Source organism: Pelodiscus sinensis, chromosome 6 (genome assembly GCF_049634645.1).
Source record: "Pelodiscus sinensis isolate JC-2024 chromosome 6, ASM4963464v1, whole genome shotgun sequence".
Classification (NCBI taxonomy): Eukaryota; Metazoa; Chordata; order Testudines; family Trionychidae; genus Pelodiscus; species Pelodiscus sinensis.
Genome location: NC_134716.1, coordinates 36,425,779 through 36,448,528, shown reverse-complemented (window position 1 = coordinate 36,448,528; position 22,750 = coordinate 36,425,779). Strand labels below are relative to the sequence as shown.

Sequence of the window (22,750 nt, the reverse complement as noted above, 5' to 3'; positions counted from 1 at the left end):
GTTTATGTCAGGTGAGACAGCATCAAAAACTATACTGAAGTCAGGATATACCACTTCTCCCTCATTTCCCACAAGGCTTGTTACCATGTCAAAAGTTGATTTGGGTTGATTTGACGCAATTTATTCTTGACTGATCCATGCTGTTTGTTGTTTGTCATCCTATTGTCATGTAGATGTTTGCAAACTGAGTCCTTGATTATCTGCTCCATTATCTTGGTATAGAAATTAAGCTGACTGGTCCATAATTCCCTGGGTTGTTCCTTATTTCCCTTTTTTTAAACGAGATGAACAAATATAGTACTATTTTCCAGTCTTCTGGAATCTCTCTGGTCTTCCATGACTTTTCAAAGATAATCACTAATGGCTCAGTCAGCTCTTCGAGTATTCTGCAGTGCATTTCATCAGACCCTGGTGACTTGAGGACATCTAATTTGTCCAAGTAATTTTTAACTTGTTCTTTTCCTATTTAGCCTCTGATATAACAGATTGGGCCTCTCTGGTGAGGCACCCTTGGGACTTGACTGGTCCTGAACAAGAGCTTGTGCCAGACCAGGGAGATCTCTTGCCACCTGCTGCCGACAGGCTGCACCAACAAGCACCCTGTCTCATCCTCCCCCCCAAACTGGCTAGGCTGTTTGCCCAGCTGCTACTGGTTCCCTGGGCACCACAGGCTTTGGTTCCTGCCGCAGGGCTCCGGCTCCATTCCCATGCTCCAGGGGGCTGCTGCAGGGCTCTGGCCCGACGCCTACAAGGGGTGCCGGGGGACTCTGGCCCCATGTTGCTGGGGGCTGCCATGGGGCTCCAGCGTGCCCTGCAGTCCTGGGGCTGCCATGGGACTCTGGTCCCAGCAGCATGTTCTCAGGGGCTGCTGTAGGGGTCTGGTCCCATGCAACATGGGCTTCCTAGGGACTGTGGCCCCGACCCTACACTGCTGCAGGTGGCTCCATTCCTGGTCCTGCACTGCCTCCAGATGAGCTGCCAGCCCTGTTTTCCCCAGCACTGTCTGGCCCTCCTGCCCAGGAGCATTCATGGTCTGGCAGCCGGACCAGAGAATGCCGATTTTCGGAGGTACAATTTGTACCTCAATTTCACTGTAATTCACTATGCTAGATGTCCAATCACCTCCAAACTTCTTAGTGAAAACTGGAACAAAGAAGTCATTAAGCACCTCAGCCATTTCCACATTTTCTGTTTTTCTTGCTGCCTATGGGATTTTATGTACCAGCTCCCTGAGTTTGCTAAAACTACTTTCTTGAAATCCCTATATAATCATAAAAATACAGAGCAGAGAATTTACAAAACAATACCATAAGAATAACACCAAACACATACTATAAGAGATACATAGAGGTCTATTCATTCTTCCTGGAGTCAACATTGATACTAATTATGTATTTTTATTATGTAATAGTAAGAAAAAAAAGTAAACCCATATTTCAATATTACACTGATTTGGAAAAGGTGGGAATCGGATCTGAACTTTCTGACTCAGGTATTTTCTTCAAGAGTGATAAATCCCATTTTGAACAATTTAACATAAAGTAATTATGATTAATAATGATGTTACTGTCTGACAGTACAAATCCTTCATCTGTTATTTAAATATCATGATAATTTTTATATGTTTAATACTAAAATTATTTGACCAAATTCTGTCTTGAGATGCTTCCATATGCATCCCACTAAGGTCATTGGAATGTCATGTAATTTAGAGCGGTTAGTAACATTTGACCTTTTTGACAACATAATTCTATTTTGGTTTCTTATAAACTTTTTTTTTTACAGTTTATTTTCTATATTGTACAATTTTAAATAACTGGTTGATAGAAAATCTCATTGTTAAAAGCATTTTACACTATTCAGAAGTGTCCAATAGAGCAGTTTAATTTGATACGGATACTTTTTTCTTTCTTCATATTTATTTAGAGCCACCTAATTCTTTGGATCTTAATGGTTCCCATCCCAGAAGAATAAAGCTCACAGCTCCAAACATCAACCTTTCTTTGGACCGGAGTGAAGGATCTGTCCTTTCCGATGACAATCTGGACACCCCCGATGAAATTGACATCAATGTAGATGATCTTGACACACCTGATGAAGCAGATTCTTTTGAATATACTGGAAATGGCAATGAACTAGACTGGGAAGGTAAAAGACAATATGCAGAAATAAATTGAATTTTCCTCGTTATTTTAGATGGGGGTAGGTCTGTCTCTTGTGTGTCAACCTTTATGCTATGTAAATTAATTTAGCACTTCTGATTTGAGGCAAGGTTTCCAAATAGTTCTATTTTTGTGTTTATATATATCTGAGTCTTCTCTATGGAAAATAATCTGTGCTCTCGACTTCTTTAGGGTCACACAGAGAAATAGCTTTAATTGGATTAGCTTATTATCATGTACATAAGAAGAGTTAACTATATAAATGCAGAAATTCAGACTTCTCTCTCTCCCTAGACTATCTCATGAAAAATCCGTCTTTCGTTAAGAGCACATCTCAGAACTAATCATTTCTTTGACAGTCAGTACTGGGTTAGTTACATCTATAGGTATGACTACTTGGTTTTCAACATGTTGTTATATAACTAGGAAGTACATTGGCAATTTTGAAATTTTGGTCTTAAGTCTTTGATAACATTAAACATTTCCAGATTTCTCTTTCCCAATGAATATATTTGTTTCAGATTTTTTTTGCTGTTATCATAGTTTGCATTTTAGCAAGATTAGTCTTATTTTGTTATTTTTTGTCCATGATTTCAAAATCCCTGGGTTCCTTCATGTTTTCTTTCTTCTCATTGGATAACATCCATTCAAGTATTTCATAAAAGTTCTCCTTACCTCTTTTAGCTCATTACACAAAGTTCTATCTAACACACTTCCTGGAAATTCATGCTAGAGAACTTTGTGGACTTTCAACCAGTTTTGTTCTGGCCGTGTATGTACCCAAACAGATTTGAACAAATATTGTAAAAAATTTCTTGAAACACTCTAGTGAGCACTTCACTAAAATTCTAATGATTCTATGTATTCCTTTTCATTCATTTGCTAATTATTTATTTAGTAATTCTCTAAGTTTGAAGTTACCTGGCAAGATCAATTCTTAAGAACCCATAGGTGCTGACTTTCCAAATTGCCCAGAGGTGCTGAAGCCAGACTTTGTACCAGACTCCACCCCCACTCCACCACTTCCTGCCCAGTTCTACCTCCTCCTCTGAGCATGCCATGTCCTGGCTCTTCTCTCCCCTTCTTCCCCCCTTCCCCTGCACTCCATGAAACAGCTGATCACAGCAGGTAGTAGGCACAGAATGGGGGAAGGTGAGGCACTGATCCATGGAGTCTGCTGGTGGCCACTGTGGGGAGTGGTGGAAGTGAGGGGGGCACCATTTTTTCCTCATGGATGCTCCAGCCCCAGAGCACCCACGTTGTTGAGACTTACGAACAAATCATTGCTTCTTATTGCACATGGTTCCATTATCATTTACGTGTTTAATAACTTTTTTCTCTCCATATTTGTTTAGTAGAAGACTTACACAGCTGGCCCTGGGGTGGCAAGAGCCACAGAGTAGCCAGCAGCTGCTCCCCCGGACAAGCCAGGGTGTCAGCTGCTACTGGCCAGTGTGAAACTACATGACAAATTTGGTCCTATTTATCATTAGGAGTTCTTGAATAAATGGACGCTCACACACATAGATAGATTCACATTTCTAAAATACATAGATTGTGTTACTGGAGACAGAAGCGAGATTTACAAAAGAATAATTGTCAGTATCACTCCTATTTATTTCTTGGGGCAGTACTAGAGATATTTAGTTGGGTGTTATCACTACATGAGGAGCTCAGATACCAATCATTAATGGATTTTATCCTCTCAAGGTGTCTGTAAGTTAGGGAATTATCTCTATATTAAAGAGAAGGAATTAGGCGGAAGGTAGATTAAGTAACTTGACAAAGGTCATACAAGGCTAAGAATTGAATGCACATCTCCCAAGTCTTCATCCTTACTACTTTTGGTACAAGCCTACTTTTCCAGGCCTTTATAAAAATACGGGTCACTTAAAATGATTAAAAGGTCAGTGTTTTTAGAAAGAAAGGACTAATTTCCATAAGGGATATTCTGGCACGTGCCAGCAATGCAATGTACAGGATCATGCAGTTCCAAAAGGGTGTATTATGGGATGAGAGGAGCTAGGAAGAAGGGAAAGTGCTGATTCAGTGCACTGATTAAGCACTTGTGCTGGCAAATTCCTTTTAAGCCACAGGTAGAAATTAAGCCATCCATTCTCTGAGAAATGGCATCAGTGCAAACATCACCAGCCTTCACTACAGTTATCCCCATATGGTGCAGTGGGCCAAACTAGTTCAGGGCAAAATGATTTAACCCATTCTGTGCCAGTGGGAATTAAGCTCGCCCCAACTATCTTATGAAATATTGTATATTTTATTAAGATGGAAGTTTATTCAGCACTTAAATTGTTTTCAGTTAGGCCCTGATCCAACAGTGGACCTGCATACTTAAGCCCATGTTGATGTGTTTACATGACCCAAGCTTTAATTCTGTGAATGGCATGCTTCTCCACCTGGATGTAGTGTTTGCAATAGATTGTAGAGTTCCAAAGAACTCAGCATTCTTCTTGATTAAGTTAAAGCAATCTAGATTTTATGTTGCTAGCAAATGAATGGACAGCATTGTTTGGATTCAGTATTTGGACTGCCAGATTTTATAATAAAATATCAGCTAATATTAATCTCTATTTCCATTTTAGAAAAATGCTGCAAAATAATATACAGTTAATGAAACGTGTCTGTACTCCAAATCCTGCTAAGAGACACCTTGTATAATGAAAATCCTTATGGAACATATTACAGCAGAAAAAAGTTACCCTCTTACAAAATTTCTCTGATCACCTGGCCAAATCTTGATAATCATCAGATAAGGACACAGAGAGGTCTAGAGAGATATTATGCCAAAATAAAAGCCAGTTCACACTTTGAAATTTACCAGAACAAATCTATTGTGCACATTGCATTGATCAGCAGTATTCTGATAGCCAGCAATGAAACTTAGCCTGTTTCTCAATGAATCTATTATTATTATTTGTTTGTGTTACAGTATTGCCTAGAAACTGCAACCAGTTCTGGTGCCCAATCTGATAGGCACTGGAGTCCCACAGCAATTAAGAGTATACTGTCTAAATAGACAAGACACAATGTGGTATAAAGGAAGTATCCTGGTTTCATAGATGGGGAGTTAAAGGAAAGAGAGAGAGAGAGATGAAGTGACTTGTCTAAGGCCATATAAGTGTGCATATGGTGGAACCAAGAAACTGAACCATGATCAGCTGTAACTAATTCTAGTGCCTTAACCCAGATACCACTCTCCTGTTCAGACTGTACTTTTAAAGCAATGTATAGAATTGCTTAATTCCGCTGTTCTCATAGAACAAGGGATGTGGGTTTTGTGCTAGTTCTTTCTTGGTCCATGATTGATCTTATGTGCCAATGTAGTAATTTATGTAGATGAATAATAATCATGATTATAATTTGTTTCTATGTGGTTGTGACCACATATTCACAACCAACAAGAGAGGACAACTCTTTAATACATTTAAAGTAAATTCTTCCTTGCATATGAATGTTCTGTTACTGGAGAGAATATTGTAAATTGAGAGTTCTTAGAGTGATCTTTTAAACATGTAATAACACTGCATAATCATTCATCCATAAGCATCTCTAATGTCTCTTCTGGTTAGAGAACAGAGCTCTTTATGGGCAGATGTAGTGAGTGATGATAAAATCTAACCTGGTTGCTGCAGAGAGGTTTTCAGAATTTGATTATATTGAAGGCTGCATGAAAGCTAAGCTAACTATTTCTGAAGGTAATAAAAGGAGTGTGGGGAAACCTGCTGGATGAAAAATGGATGCAGATGCCAATGATTTCAATGGGAATTGATCCCATTTACTCTGATTATGAATTTGGCCCAATGTTTTTATGTCACTCTCTAAATCAGACAGCTACTCACTAAATATGAATCATTTGCCAGATACCATTAACTTAAAAAGTTCAAGGTGTCCATTCCTATTATTTTTGTATACTTGGAGGGTCATGTCCTGGTTTAGATCTGAAATGTCTATGTGAACTGGCAGAAACTCTGCTCAGGGAATTTATTCCTGTACTCAGATAACTGAGATAAGCAAAAAAAAAAAAACCCAACCCAGCCTCAGATTGATCTAAGTGCTGCATGTACCTCACATAAAAAAACCCTTAAAATCATACAGCAGACTGGCTGACTAGGATGAAAATTTCTCTGGGGAATCATGTCTTTACAGAGCTGTGTAAGTAGTGATACAATAGGATATGGATCAAATTATTTGATTTACCTCTATAGCCATTCACAGTATCAACAAATCCTGTGTCAGGTACCCAAATCTAAAGAGCCAATTTCAGATCCTTTTCAATAAAGTTGAAATTTGAATCTTGGAAGTTCAGGAAGGGGCAGAGCCTTTATCAGTTTGTACTGCACAAATGACCCAGACAAACCCCATTAATGACAACTCCAGCTCCCGTCTTTTTCATTGCTATCAACTTATGAAGAAAGGATATGTAGGGTTGCCAACTCTCCAGGATTGCCCAGGAATCTACAGGAATTGAAGATTATGCCATGAGAAGAAAACTCCAGGAATATGTCCAAACAAAACTGGTAGTCTTCTGTCTCTGAGTATCTAAATGTAAACTGGATACTAGACCCGGATTTTGTATCTTGAAGAACTGTCCTTTTTCTGGATCATGAGATTAAACAAGTAATTCAAACACAGAAATGGGGATTGTTACTATAAAGCTAGTAAATATTAATAATACTGCTTTTTTCTCCATGGCAGTAAGTACCAAAAGGTTCAGCATTTTGTTAATTCAAAATATAACAGATATAATCTGGTTCATTTATGAAATAATTTCCAAGTAGTAATAAAAGAATGACTGGTCTTTTACTCTGAGAAGGTCTAAGGCTTTGTCTGTCCTGTAGAATTTGAAAAGAATACTTTGGGCCTCTTACCCTGCTTGTAAAACACCTTGAAATGAGTGAAGCTAGTTTCATTTATATCAGTGGAGGAGCTGGCCCCTTTAGTCTGTCATCAGTTAGGGGTTCCTGATGGCTTATGTTTCATCTTACTACATAGTCGATACACAAAGTTTTTCAAGTGATTTGTATGTGGGCTAACAACTGGTTTTCAGCAGGGCTCAGTAGTGGTTCAGATGGGATTGTTTCAGCCTGTACTGGTTTAGAACCAGTACAGACAGTACTAAGCCAGTGTAGACTTAAGTGTTTCAGTTAATGTCCCCCTTATTGTCCTACAGTAACTTCTCGTCTTTCAAGCCCACATGCCTAGAAGCCACTGGTTCTGGGAAGTTGTGCCAAGAAGTGCAGGATAAAAACCCAGGGGACACTGAAGCTAAAACTATTTGGACAATGCTAACATGGACACAGGACAAAACTATAGTGGTTCAGTATATGGCCCTGCACATGTATGGCTAATGTGGACTAGACACTATATTAAGCAAGTTCAGTTAATTCTGCATTAAACAGAACAGATGTATCAGCATAAAGACAAATTATTAATATATTTGATGACTCAAACTAAATACAGTTTAGGCATTTTTTATTAGGGTTTAAAATTCATGTTCCATTTTTTGCCAGATCTCCACGATAGCTATTTTTAATCTTTTCACCTAAGACTGAGCAGGCTATTAATGTGTCTTCAACTGAAAAAATGTCTCTGCTTCTCTGCCATATCTGCCTTCAGGACTGTTTCCTGTCTTTCTGACCAAGAGATGTTTGCTCAGACTGCCTGCTTATTCATGGGTGTGTTAATGCTAAAATGCTTCAGGCAGAATAACACAAAATAGATGGAAAATAGGAACAGATTCACTTAAAAATCCTATATTGCAGTCAGTAGTTAGGGAAAGAAATTAAGTAATTCCAACTACAAATTAAGTGACTACCATATGTTAATATTTATGTAGCCAGTCACTAAACCTTGCATTAAACATTCAGCTTTTCCGAAAGGATATATGTGTGTTTTATAATTATTTGTCATACAGGAGTATCATAAACCAACTCTGGTCCTTTGTTACTCTGTTAATGTATCTTCTTCTGATTTAAAACTAAATTCTGTAGCATCTTTTGCCAGTATGGAATTCCCCAAATGCATCAGAAATGCAGTGGCAGCATTGCATAAGCAGAGGGACTAGGAAACAAGAAGGGCTGTGCTGAGAGACTCCATAGTCCCCTGTGAGCTTTGGATCTGACTACGGCCCCCTAAGCTACCAATCATTATGTACCACTGCATGACAACCCTCTTCAGCAGTAACAACGAAAGCTGACATTGACCAAAATAGAACACTGAATAAAAGGGAAAGAAAGTTGAGAACAATGTAGGCCTATTGTTAATTCCACTCATTCTGCTTCCTGACAACTTTACATTTTTGGTACAGTTATTGCACCAGCAGCCCCTTTATCACTGAAGAGCTGCATTTTATTACCTGAAAAATATAAAGGCAGTTCTGCAGGGTGATTGTTTATTATTATCATGTTCAAAATAGGAAAAGGGAGACAGGTCTGACCAAGTGGCTGTTACAGAGTCAGATTCTGTTTTCATGTATTACACTGTAAATCCAGAGTAACTTTATTGGCTTTAAGGGTATGGTGAGTTCTACTAATTTACACCAGTGTAGCCTAGAACAAATTAGGATCACTCTGGTTACGCAGCTACTATAGTAATATCTGTTGTTTTATTTTTCAGAAAGTCAAGCAGCCCTTGGGGATGTTTTCCAAGAGGAATCTGAATCCATCCCTGAGTACACTGCTGAAGAAGAGCGAGAAGACAATAGGTTATGGAGAACGGTAGTGATTGGAGATCAGGAGCAGAGGATTGATATGAAAGTCATTGAGCCTTACAAAAAAGTTATTTCTCATGGAGGTACAGAACTCCTAATAGCATTTTAGAGTGAGGTGAAAACCATGCTTCATCCAGCAGTAGGAAAACTGAATTCCTTCCTTCCAGTCACTGATGTAAACAACCCATTGGTTCAGATCCTCACATTAGAGTAAATATCATAGCTAGGGGGCCAGATTCATGCCTGTACTGCTGTTGCCGAAGACCCGGGTGCAAAACCTCATTTGCTGAAAGTTCACCTGGAAGAAGATTACGATGGCTAAAAGCAGCTGCAAATTCATGTCCAGCAGACCACTTAGGGTATGTCTACACTAGCCCCCTAGTTCGAACTAGGGAGGCTAATGTAGGCATTCGAAGTTGCAAATGAAGCCCGGGCTTCATTTGCAATTTCGAATGCCTACATTAGCCTCCCTAGTTCGAACTAGGGGGCTAGTGTAGACATACCCTTACACAGATCCAACAATAAGTGGTATTGTCAGAAAATGCTAGTGAGTTCTGTGGTCAGGTTAACCATAGGGTGCCCTGACTCAGCACATCTTCTGAACTGCTTTTGCCACCTGGGAACTTAGGGTATGTCTAGACTACATGGCTCCATCGACGGAGCCATGTAGATTTGTTTTTTTGGCAAAGGCAAATGAAGCCGCGATTTAAATGATCGCGGCTTCATTTACATTTACATGGCTGTCGCGCTGAGCCGACAAACAGCTGATCAGCTGTTTGTCGGCTCAGCGCGGCAGCCATGTAAATGTAAATGAAGCCGCGATCATTTAAATCGTGGCTTCATTTGCCTTTGCCTATAACCCTAATCTACATGGCTCCATCGATGGAGCCATGTAGTCTAGACACAGCCTTAGAGTCCCCAGTGGAACTCAAAGCTACTCCCTGTGGCAAAAAACCCTTAGGAGAATAATTGTATAGAAACAGCACCTCCTAGGCAAAGGAACTAAGGCTATGTCTATACTGCACCTCTCCTGTGCAAAAGCCTATGCAAATGAAGTGCAGATTAGCATATTGCCATGATTCATTTGCATAATTAATTAGAGGACGTTTTTGCGCAAGAGGCTTTTGCGCAAAAAGGAGCTGAATTATTTCTGGGCGAGGCAATGAGCCTGATGCTGTTCTGACTTACACTGGGACAAATCAGAAGTAACTCCATTGAAGTTTATTGACTTCTGGAAGTGTAAAGCTGGCATAAAGGGAGATCTGCCTATGTCTGGCCTAATGTTTGATCCAACATGGTAGTGGTAGAAATGAGATGACAGGTACTTTGAATACCCAAGTATCTCGAACAGCAGCAAACAAACTAATATAAATGTCTTTTTAGCAGCAAGATAGTTATAGCATAAAGTTCCCTTTCAGTAAAGAGTGAATGCTTTTGTTTTTCTGTAGCCAGCTGTAGTGAAAAATCTACTGTGTAGGTGAAAGCAATAATAGTTTTGCTGAATGAAGTATACCATTGCATGGTTCATTAAACTACTTTTATTCTGTGCATGACTGCAACTGTTTTCCAGAGCCAAGGTGTAGTCCCAAGTAGGATGTGTGGTAAAGGAAAAGATGCCTGTAATGTTTGCAGTGCTTCCCTGGGGCTTCAGCACCATATGTGCCCTTGATGAACCTGGAACACCGCTAAAGTTATTTTTCATTCATGAGCATTAGCAGCCAGCTGTTCACCAGCAACCTGAGCCAATCTTTTATTTTGTGCTCCTTGCATTCTAACCTGCCAGCGGGGGTTGACAGAATTGTTCAGTTCCTGGGCAAGGTGGAGTGGGTGCTGTCTCCATGCTCCCAGAAGGGGCAGGGCCTCAGGTAGAAGGAGCAGAACTGGGAGGCAGCCAGTCCTCTGCAGTTCCTGGAGTGCATTGCGTTGCCTGCCCCCAGCCAACTATGAGAGCTGCCCAGTGGCAATGGCAGTGGCCAGGAGCCTCAGGACTTTTTGATTTGCTGGGCCATGAGGTAACTTCTCTTGCATTAGTGGGCCTGTTACTTGGTAAATATTAGACAATCCATCAACTTTAACTAGGAAAGTGACCTCATTACATGACCTAATTTAAGCTGTGTACTTGAAGTATTGGAGAGGCAAGGTGGGTGAGGTAAAATATCTTTTATTGGGTTAACTTCTGTTGGTGAGACACAAACTATTGAGTTACACAGATTCTATTCAAGGTCTGGTCTGGTTTTCTTCAATCCTGCTGTTCTGTAACAACCTAAAAATGTCACCAGTCTTCTGACTGTAGCTTAAGCCTACCCCAAATTATTTACCCCATTGGACTTGTTACTGTCGATACTTAAAATAAGAAAATTTAAAATAATTGAAAATGCCTTTCCATTGATATATCAGATTCATGATGTAAATGAAATTGAAGCTGTCATTTCCACTACGTTTCCAGGGCCAGATCCTCAGCTACTATGAGGCAGGGATAGCTCCTTTGAAGTTAAGAGAATTATAGATTTTTATCGGTTTCTCATAGACTTCAAGGTCAGAAGGGACCCGTCGTGATCACCTTGTACACTTGTACACTGCAGGCCACAGAACCTCATCCAGTTGAGGTTTGGTCTGCAAATATAATCATCTACAATGTGTAATAAAGTTCATAGAGACTCACCCAATGTACAAAAGGTTTAATCATAGGTCAATACAATCATTTTAACATTACAAAAGCAGTTTTCAATCATAACAAGACAATTTAAACTTATGAACTTCATGAAACCCCAGAATTATTTCAGAAATATCCATGGGTAATATAATTAAGGAAGGAAAAACAGGAATAATTGCAATTTTGCTAGTGGTATTTATAGGTGTGTGTATATATATATATAAATTGCTCTAGATGCATATACTTCAAAAACATTCACCTATCTTTCCAGATAATTGGCCTTGTATGCATTTACAATGTTTTTTATTAAAATGAAAATCAGCCAATGAAGTGACTGATTTCAAATGGGAGCTGGAACAGGCCCTTGTTCTCACAATTCTACTGTTGCAATTCTTGTTAACCTAGTTTTTGAGCAGGAATTACCTTTTGTCTTAATCTCTGGCTTGTCCTGTGATGTCTTTGTAAATGTGGACAGTTTTTCAATGGTGACTAGACCACTCAGTTTAGCTTTGTGTATAAACTAATTAGAATTTAAAATAAGTTCTCCAGGAGTGAGCGCCAAGTGGTCTAATCCTTTCCCCACCATGTAGATGCCTTGAGTCTTAATTCTTCATTACACCAGGTTTACATCAATGCAACTCCACTGAGCAAATGTTACAAAAATGATAGCTTAACTTTAATGAAAAAGGATGGTTGGTGTGCAGGTCTGTAACAAGTGTGAACTGTCTCATTTGCCGCATGCTTTCAACTTTATTATTCATTCTGTTCTTGCATGAAAGATCCAGTTAAATTAGAAGACACTAATGGAATCTGGAAAGCTGCCAAAAGCAGAAATGAGTGTCTGTCACGATAGCAATTTATGGTAATATTGTTTCCAAGAGAAGGCGCCCTGCTTTACCTCTAGTTCTTATTTTGGAATCGGTGACCATTTTCTTCAGGGTAATAAGCTGTTAAACTGACCCTTTGTTTTGCTTCTTCATTCTTCCCAGAGTGTTGTGTGCTAAGATATAGCACCTTGTCTTTGACATGGCTGATGCTATTGGTTTTATCAACATTATGATAAATATCTAAAAGGGTGTCACAAGGAGGAGAAAATTTGTTCCTCTTGGTTTCTGAGGACAGGACAAGGAGTAATGGGCTTAAAGTGCAGCAGGGGAGGTTTAGATTGGACATTAAGAAAAAATTCCTAACTGTCAGGGTGGTCAAATATTGGAATAAATTGCCAAGGGAGGTGGTGGAATCTCCCTCTCTGGAGATATTTAAGAACAGGTTAGATAGACATCTGTCAGGGATGGTGTAGACGGAGCTTGGTCCTGCCTTGAGGGCGGGGGGCTGGACTCGATGACCTCTTGAGGTCCCTTCCAGTCCTATTATTCTATGATTCTATGATTCTATGTGCATGACGTTCACCCACAAGAGCGAGCTGTGTAACACTTGGTGAATTTTGTCTGGCATCTTCTTATTCTTGAGACAGAGAGGCGTGACAAATGTAGTCATTCCTTATGCAAAATAACCAAAGGACATCTGAGGTGGAAACCTCAACTAAATTTTCAAGCCCATCCCCTTGAAACTGCATGATTTTCTTTCTATACTACTGCTGCTAAAATTGAACAGTGTAATTCTCATAAAGGAAATATAAGAATCCACAATACACACCCACACTATATTGACCAAGTTAGAAACATTGAATGAAATCCTGATTCCACTGAGGTCATTGGAATTACAATCTTTATTTATCAAGAGTCAGATCCCCTAATTGTGGATGTGGAAATGATGCATAGTTTATTGCATATGCCTGGGAGGGATTTGGCGAGCCTGAGCAATTAATCTGGTATCAAGACAAAGTCCACCTCCATTATGGTCCTTTGTGTCGATATGCAAGAGCTACTAGTGGGGCTTGCCTGCTTAGATAACACAGAGAGGTGCTTGAGAAATACATTCACCAGAGTTTAGATAGACCCAGTACTTTATTGATTCACTGGCCATACTCCTGAGAGGGATGGTGGGTTCAGAATGTGAGTGGTGAGGAATGGATAGTAGCTACAGCCCTACGCCCTAGGGAGGAGGTTTCCTGTTGCACCAACCCCTGGGAAAATTCCTCAGTGATCACTCTGGCTGCTTCCCCTGAACTATGGGCAAGGAATTTGTGTTAACTTTTGGTAGAACCACTGTCTCTCATGAACATTGCTTGTCTATGAGAGTGCATGTTAGAAGAGAAAATTTCACAGATCAAACGATGTGCTTAAAATGTCAACAGCACCTTATCGTCTTAGGTCTAGGGAACTGCAAGGTGAGACAATACCCGCCATTGTGTCGTGGTAATGCCTAGCTCCTGGGACAGTTGAAAGAATTAATGCTAGACTCCGTTGTGTTAGTTAGATAGGGAATCCCTGAAAATCTCCTAATTTATGGAAGCAAGGAAATCCCATCCCAACGTTCACAGAAGAGGAGAAAAATACTGCCTGTTCCTTAATATATCCCATTATGTAAAACAGCTAATACAGCTCATATTAATGGTTAGCTGAAGGCGACATTGTCTCTCTCATCAACAGAAACTGGTCCAAGCAAAGATATTATCTCATTCTTATTGTCTCTGTTGAAGGTTATGTTAGTTGTCACTCTCCCTTTTGAGATTTATTCTTTTGTCTTTTCAGATTTAAGTACCCTTGGGGAGGGGATTCAATGTTCTCTCCTAATTCCTGTTTAGAAGACAGGCTTATTCCTTCATGTCAAGGCCTCTGAGTATAAGCTGTCACAAACAAGAGAGTCAGTGCCCTTTCTCCAGTTGCTGCACAGAGAGAATTCCTCTTTTGTCCCATACCCAGCCTGTTTATCAAGTGTTCATTACTAGATTGAGGATAGAAATGTTTTTGCACGACTCCTATCCAGGGAAAAGTTCAGCCAGGGTTGTCCTGAGTAGGATCATCTTCTAATCACCTCTCCCCCACAACTAAATTTCTCTCAGCCTTCTTGTCTTCGAGCTGATATGTCAAAAGCTCTGGTGATTTCCATTTCTTTAAGTACAGCGATTAATTTTTGTCCTGAGCTATTGTTCCTTTCTGTGCATGCCAACTCATGCTCCCCTTGTGAATATACCAAATTTCCACCTCTGCTGGAGGCAAAAGTAACTGGGATTTTAAAAACTGGGCTTAAAAAATAAAGGGTTTACTTGCTTCCCATTAGATTTAAAAATTATATATATAAAAAAACACCCTATTTCAGACCTGCTGTAATTTTTTTTAAAGATAATCTTGTTAAGAGTCATTTACTGAGAGACAAATGCCTTTTTGTTTGTTCCACAGGATACTATGGTGATGGTCTAAATGCCATCATTGTGTTTGCTGCATGTTTCCTGCCAGACAGCAGTCGACCTGACTACAACTATGTCATGGAAAATCTTTTCCTGTGAGTGATGTATGAACAATGTACAGTCTTTTGAGTTAATACATATAATTACAAACTGATAGATAACCTGTCTTTAATTCAGAGGTAATTTAGAGTATTCCAGGAGGGTGACTTGCATGCTAGGGGGAAAAGCTATCTTAAATACAATGCTTGGTGTAGCGGTTATTTCAGTTGCTTAGACTAAACAAAAATTAAGGAATATTTGTCAGGAGAAAAGCCAAATGTAATTATTTTCCAAATGACAAGGATTAATAGCTTCATGCTCCTTAGCTCTAAAATTATTCAATCATTTCTCAAGGGAGTGCCAGTCCTACCTGTAGCCTTTCCTGCCTTTAACCTCAGTTCAGTTTTCACCACTGATATTATTTGTATTGCATAGAACTTAGAAGGCCCAGTTGTGAACGAAGGCCCCATTGTCCTTGGCACAGCATAGATATAAAACAAAAAGACTGTCACATAGGGGCAGCACTTCAGATAGAGGAGGGAGACCTTAATCGTGATTCCATGGGCTACTTAGACACCTGGAAACCCTATTTTATACAGATAAAAGGGGGCCACAATTAAAAATTATAGTCTAGGGAGAGGGTGCAACTCAGAAAGTTTGAAAATTGCTCAGGATGGAGGGTGGGAGTAGCTAGGGGCTGATACCAGGAAGGGTGGAACTCAAGATGAAGGGAGAGGCTGTTCTGCCCATCATGTATCCAAGGGGGTGCTGTTGTGAGACTAGCCATGTGTTCAGTCCTTTGTAAGCACGAGGGGGCGGGGGCAGATCCACAAGAAAGGGGTTGGAGTGTGGGATGTGCTCTGCCCACCTGGATACATGATGGGCAGAACAAAGGGGACTCACCATCAGCCTATGGCCAGCTTTGCACAGCAAATCAGGAGGCAGTGCAGGTTCCCTGTCCCAAACAGCATGGCCACTGGTGACTATATGGTGGGGAAGCAGGAGCAGCACAGGATACATTGGAGCAAGGAAGGGCAGGATTGTCCCTCCTGTTGGAAACTTTACCCAAATGTGGTACAAAACTCAGGGAAGGCATATACCTGGCCTGAATGGCACCCCTGCAGGCACTGCCCCAAAGTGTTTAAGACTTTTCCCAACTCTAGCTGCTTCTGAGTCAGTCACTGCAAATGGCAATTACCAGTGAGGAAGGATAAATAAGTTTGACGGAGTGAACCCAACTTTGTTTTAATTTTTAACCACAAAGGTCACTCCTAAATGGCATCTTGTTCTGGCAGCAACTAGATGGAGAAGGCAACAGCTACCCTGTGCTGTCTCCAGTCTTTGCTGCTGAAATCCTAACCCTGCCTGACCCTCCAAAGCCTCACAAGCCTGTTTAAAGTTCTGGTGAGCTTGCACAATTCAGAGGCCAACCAAACCCTGGCCTTGCACAGGCGGTTGCTTAAAGAAAAGGTCGGTAAGACCATTAGAGCACAATTCCTTGCAGTTCCATCCCTTGAGACACAAATAGTGGGTTCAGGAAAAATGGTCTCTGCTCAGAATAAAATATGGCCCATACAATATAAAGCTTAATGCTGCATCATATCCGCAGCATGCCTTAGTAAGGTAACCAACACACAAGGGTGCTGCCACACCACCTGGCTTGAAGTGGTGTTTCTGTTATATATGGAATTTACCATTTGGTTCAGGGCCTTTCAGCACCCTCACTGTACAGATTGTTCCAGCCATGCTGGTGCCTGCAACACCACCATAAACACAACAGTGAGTGAGTTAATTGATTCAGACCTCTACTAGTACTCATCTGAAAGTAGATGCTGCATCTAAATCCTACCTAACATCACCAGTAATCAATTGATCTACAAATGGAGTAGCACCTTCAAGATGTGAAGGGGGAAATATATCACAATATCTAGTTTAATATAGTCTTAAACCTGGAAAAAACAACAGAGCATAATTATGGCTCCTATTGAACAATTATTTTATGACCTAATTGAACCCCTCAGGTTTTAAATAAAGTTGTGTGTAATCAGGATAGACTATTATAGAGGAGTCTTTAAGGGTTATGGGCTGGATTCTTCTCTCATTTACACTACGGTATACAAAGTAATTTAATTGCCTTCAAGACTTCCCCGCTCAAGTCTATCACCGGGGTCTTTTTTTTTAATCCATTGTCTTCGCTGGGGTTACTTCAGATTTGCACCAGTGGAAATGGGAACAAAATTTGGACCTGTGTCTTCAACTTGTCTTGCAACTGGCAAACACCTCTTTCTTTCACACACAATAGTCATGAAACAACAGAGGAAGTATCTAGCCACTCATTTCTTTTGTTTGAGTTGCAAAAGGGGTATATGCATTGAACTAAAGAGGTGTCAATATATTGGTTCCCCTCCGCCTCCCCACTACATTAGGCTACAAATATCTGTACATACATTCTTCCTAATTAATCTTACAAGGAATTTCAGAGAGTCCCGTACCCCACATTTTATCATCTAGTGCTTTTTGGCCTTAAGCAAAGTACTGTCCATAGATAATCCTGCAGCTGCAGTGCTATATTCCCCCGATATCAGCTCCATATCAATGATTTACAATCACTAGAAATTGTGCATTTAGTTGTTTACATATTTCACCTAGTGCAGTTATGGTGCCCTGTGAGTCAAAGTGTTCTGTCATCAATTTGTTACCTTGACTAATCCTGTCGGATTATCTAAATCTGGGCCAAGATCCAAGCCCTGGGGGAGAGCAGCTGTTGATGCACTTCCCTGGGATGTTGCTGTAGAGCCAAACTGAAATGCCTGCTATCTCAGTTGTGGCTGCTTATTCCTCAGCATGAAAGAGGCAGAAATTCAAAGTTCTACACAAGCATCAGTCCACAACCAGCCAAAATTATTGTTGCTGAACGAGAGAGCCCTGGGGCAGGAGGCCCAGCAGTTGAGAACCTTGTAAAAGACAAGGCTGGGGATAGCGGGGCTGGCAGCAGGGTTATGCCTTGGAAACCCAATGGGGCTGTGTGCCGGTCTGGCAGTGGGGACAGAGCCATGACAGCCAGTCTAGCAGTAAGACCGGGCCACAGCAGCCCAGCGTCTGGGACCGCGGCAGGTCAGCAGCCTGATCAAGGCCATGTGCCAGCCAACAGAGGGGCCAGGTCTACATGCTGCCATGCCAGCAGTGGGGCTAGAGCTACAACTATCAGCAGTGGGGCCAGGGCAGCCATGTCACCTAGCCAGCAGCAGGGCCAAAGGAGCCAGCAGTGGGTAGGGGTGGAAGGCTCAGGGGTAGGAGACAGGGGACCCTCCCTGATCCGGAAAATTCCCTCATCTGGGACCACTCAGGTCCCGAGAGTGCCGGACCAGTGAGGTCCAATTGGTAGACGAAATTCTATGGCTTGTCTTATGCAGAAGGTCAGAGTAGATGGTCATAGTGATAGTCTCTAATATTAAAAAATGTATAAATCACTCTCTTTACTCTTATTTGTCAATGTTTATTATGATGTACAATTTGTATAGCACCCTCATTTTATACACATAAGATGACTTGCTCTCTTCTCTGTGGTCCCAATCCTGCAAAGACTTGCATGCATGCTTAACTTTTTGCCTACTGTGTAGTCCCACTGATTCACTGCAATAAGAGGGCCTCAGGATTGTTCACACTGTGTATGTTAAAGACATGTCTAAGTCTGCAGGCTCAAGGCTTAGGTAGGACAGCATACAAGTGCAAAAGAGAAGGGGGCAATAAAAAGGACTGTCAAATGACCTGCGTTAACGCCTGCGATTAACACAAGACAGGATTAACGTGTTAATTGCAGATGTTAATGCTGCACTGCCTCTTTCAAGTGCCACTTCGGCACTTCAAAGGGGCATCGCAAGCAGAGCCAGGGATCAGCTGGAGTGTCCAGCTGATCCCCAGCTCTGCATCGCAAAGCCCCTTTGAAGTGCCGCTCCAGCGCTTAAAAGAGGCTTTGCAGCAGCAGAGCTGGGGATAAGTCCCCAGCTGATCTCTAGCTCCGCTTGTGCTGCTGCCCTTTTGATGTGCCATTTTGACACTAATGCGCTGCCCCGTTAAAGGGGCAGCACAAGCGGAGCCGGGGATCAGCTGGGGACTCTAAACGACCCTTGCCTCCACCTTGAGCTGCCCCTTTGAAACACCGCGGCGGTGCTTCCAAAGGGCAGTGCTTCATGAAGTCCGAGGTCAGCTGGGAACTCCAGCTGGTCCCGGGCTCCATGCAGCTCTGCCCCATTGAAATGCCACTGCAGCATTTCAAAGGGGTGTTGCACGTGATTGATCGTGTGATTAATCACAATTACATTTTTTAATCGTGTGATTAAATTTTTTAATTGCTTGACAGCCCTAATAAAAAGTACTGTGAATCAGTAGTGAAGTGTGACACTACTCTGGATAGTTCCATGCATTTAATTTGATCCGTGTTTCCATATAGGTGTAAAGTGTGATTACAAGCACATCTGTGAGGTTAGAATTGGGCTTCAGTTTCTTGTTTGAAAGAATAATATTTTAACAAAAGTATTTAAAGGAGGAGAGTGGACTGTGAAATGCTCAAACACAACAGTGATGTGACCCATTAAATACATAGGTAAAGTTGGATTTGGCATTGTGGTCTTGAAGGTGTGTAGGTTACCAAGGCGTAGATCTGTGAGGTTCCACTGCCATTTTTATACAGACACAGATGGAGGAGTCCACACATTTTGGAGCAGATATAAAACCTCATGCTTCAGAATATAAGCCAATATCTAACTATAGCAGAGGTAGATGAGACCTAATGCGTGTGCATGTGGGGGAAGAGGTGATCATCTGCTTCTGAGGAGACCAGACTAGAATTTAAATCGCCCTTTTAGTGGCTACTTCCGTGGGGGTGAATCTGGCCAGCAGAGTGCAGTTCTATCATAATACTGTTGCAGGGGTGCAGATTCATATCAGCATCATGCCTGCCTCAGGGATTTTTATGTTAAAAAAAAGTACAAAGAGGTAAGAAGTACAAAGCGGTATTCTATCCCCACCACAAAAGCAGGTAAGTTCACACTGCTTGTTAGTTAGCTGGCTTAATAGTTTTGGAATTCAAAAGCTTAGTAATTTCCCCCAGTCACAGACCTACGTAACCTATACACCACAGACCTCAATGCAAAATCCGACTATACCTATGTATTTAATCATCAGATCACAGAAGATTAGGGTTGGAAGAGACCTCAGAAGGTCATCTAGTCCAACCCCCTGCTCAAAACAGGGCCAACACCATTCATCACTGTTGTTTCTGAATATCTTTAAATCCTTACTGTTCTTCCAAACAAGTATCTGTTGTCAACCTAAGCCTTGATCCCACAACGAATGTTCCTTTCTTTTTGGTCTTATTTCCTCTAGTAAACATGCCAATGACTGATGAGGAAGCTAAGTTTCTTTTACTCTGCATTAGTTAGATTTAAGCACCACCTGGAATTTAATTAGCATGGTCTCCCTTGTTGACTGTGTTGGCTTAGTGTGCTTAAATGAGGAGCGGAGGGGAGATAGGGAAGCCACCTGAAATGATGGAAGTATTCCAGACTCACGTTTGGAAAGGAAGTCTCACCCATTTTAATCTGTAACATTAGAAAAACAACGAGGAGTCCTGTAGCGTCATAGAGACTAACAAATATATATATATTAGTTTCATGAGCTTTTGTGGGCACAACCCACTTCCTCAGATGAAGAGAGAAAGTGAGTTTTGCCCACGAAAGCTCATGATACTATATACATATTTTTTGTTAGTCTCTAAGGTGCTATAGGACTACTATTCATTTTTTGAAAGGAAGTTTTCCTAAGCAAACTACTTTTTTCTGAAACTGAAGAGGTTAGCTTTAAGATTAAACTGCCACAAAGTAGCTTTGAGAGAGTTGTCAATGTCTGTTTTTAATTTACAGAAAATGAAATGCTATTTTATACTAAACCTGCTTGTAATTAATGAATTTATGCTTAATTATCTGGTTTCGATTAGGGATGAATTAATAAAGTAAAATTCGATTTCTCACTCATGGGCTTTTATTCTGTAATCAGATACGTAATAAGTACCTTAGAGCTGATGGTAGCTGAGGACTATATGATCATCTACTTGAATGGAGCAACACCACGGAGAAAGATGCCAGGATTTGGCTGGATGAAAAAATGTTACCAGATGATTGATCGACGGTGAGAAATATTTTTTCCTTTTTGACCATACTTTGTATTTTAATGCCTCTTCTCATTATTGCCAGTCTTCAGATACTTACTGATTCCCTCTAGCTCCGTGTCTCCTACCCCCCCTTTCTTTTTTTTCCCTCCCCCATCCTCTTCCCCTCTCCTATTTATTTTGGGTGTGCACACCCTAAACTCATAACTCCAATCATCTGAAGAAGTGGGCTGTGCCCACGAAAGCTCATGATACCATCTACATGTTTTGTTAGTCTATAAAGTGCTACCAGACCAGTTTTTGATTTCATATAGTCTTTCTATGTGACCTTCTTATTTTTAAGAAGCTGGAGCATTTTTCTTTCCAACTTAGGTTAAGGAAGAATTTGAAATCATTTATAATCGTTCACCCTTCTTGGTTTATCAGAACTATTCTAGCAGTGACACGACCTTTCATAAGGTATGTAATGCACATCAGTTTTATTTTCACTCGTGTCCCTCAAAACATACATGCCCATGAATGGTCACAAATGGCTTTAGCACAGGACTTGCTTGTATGCATACTTATTGTACAAGTCCCTGCATGCCACTTCCCAGGTTCTAAAAAAATGAAATATGTATTCAGGCATTTGCACACACTTAGATGACCTGCCTAATTGTGTGTGCAAAAAATCAATATACATGAAGTGGAGAAATTCATTGCATGCATCACAGACACACAACTGGATACCTTGTGGCTACGTCTACACTGGCATGATTTTCCGGAAATGCTTTTAACGGAAAAGTTTTCCGTTAAAAGCATTTTCAGAAAAGAGCGTCTAGATTGGCACGGACGCTTTTCCGCAAAAGCACTTTTTGCGGAAAAGCGTCCGTGGCCAATCTAGACGCGCTTTTGTGCAAAAAAGCCCCGATTGCCATTTTCGCAATTGGGGCTTTTTTGCGCAGAACAAATCTCTGCTGTCTACACTGGCCCTTTTGCGCAAGGGACTTTTGCCCGAACAGGAGCAGCATAGTATTTCCGCAAAATGCACTGATTTCTTACAGTAAGAAGTCAGTGCTTTTGCAGAAATTCAAGCGGCCAGTGTAGACAGCTGGCAAGTTTTTCCGGAAAAGCAGCTGATTTTCCAGAAAAACTGGCCAGTGTAGACACAGCCTGTGTGTTTAGATGGAACTTTCTTATTTTTTTAATTGACTTTAAGTGTTAAGGGTATCTTGGAGCATCCCTGCACCAAGCCTGAGTGGGTGTTTTATTGACATTTCTCAGTAAGGAAAAAGATTACTTAATTACTTATCGCTGTCAAGCTCCAGATCAGCACTTAAAAAAAGCCAGAGAGCAATGACTGAGCAGCACATCCAGCCTGACAAAGAAAATGAAAGCAGGCCTTTAGCTTTAGCTTCAGTTTCCTTGTAAATACCATCAAACACCATTAGAAATGGATGTATTGTCCACCTGCCCTTCTACTCCTCTAAATTCCTCCTCTGTTTCCATTTAAAAATAAAATATGGATCAACCCATAAACCTTACATATAACGTAAATTAATCTTAAGATTAACTCCTTATGGTTACAAATAAAGGTCAAACATACTATCAATTTGCACTATGATCTTTGAGACCTTAGTTCACTTGGACAAGTCACATTTTGTAAAAAAAATCTGTATCCTTTTTGATTTTTTTTGCATCAGCATCATGTTTG

At 40.8% G+C, this 22,750-nt stretch overlaps 1 protein-coding gene across 1 annotated transcript in view; it reads left to right on the top strand.

Annotated features, from left to right (window-relative positions):
• Positions 1-22,750, top strand: part of PRUNE2 (prune homolog 2 with BCH domain) — a 153,456-nt gene that overhangs the window by 116,232 nt on the left and 14,474 nt on the right. Inside the window, exons 10-14 of the mRNA XM_006122482.4 lie at positions 1,927-2,148; positions 8,796-8,972; positions 14,845-14,947; positions 20,946-21,077; positions 21,430-21,516. Of these exons, the coding sequence (XP_006122544.2) occupies positions 1,927-2,148; positions 8,796-8,972; positions 14,845-14,947; positions 20,946-21,077; positions 21,430-21,516 (721 nt within the window). The remainder of the gene's footprint in view (positions 1-1,926; positions 2,149-8,795; positions 8,973-14,844; positions 14,948-20,945; positions 21,078-21,429; positions 21,517-22,750) is intronic.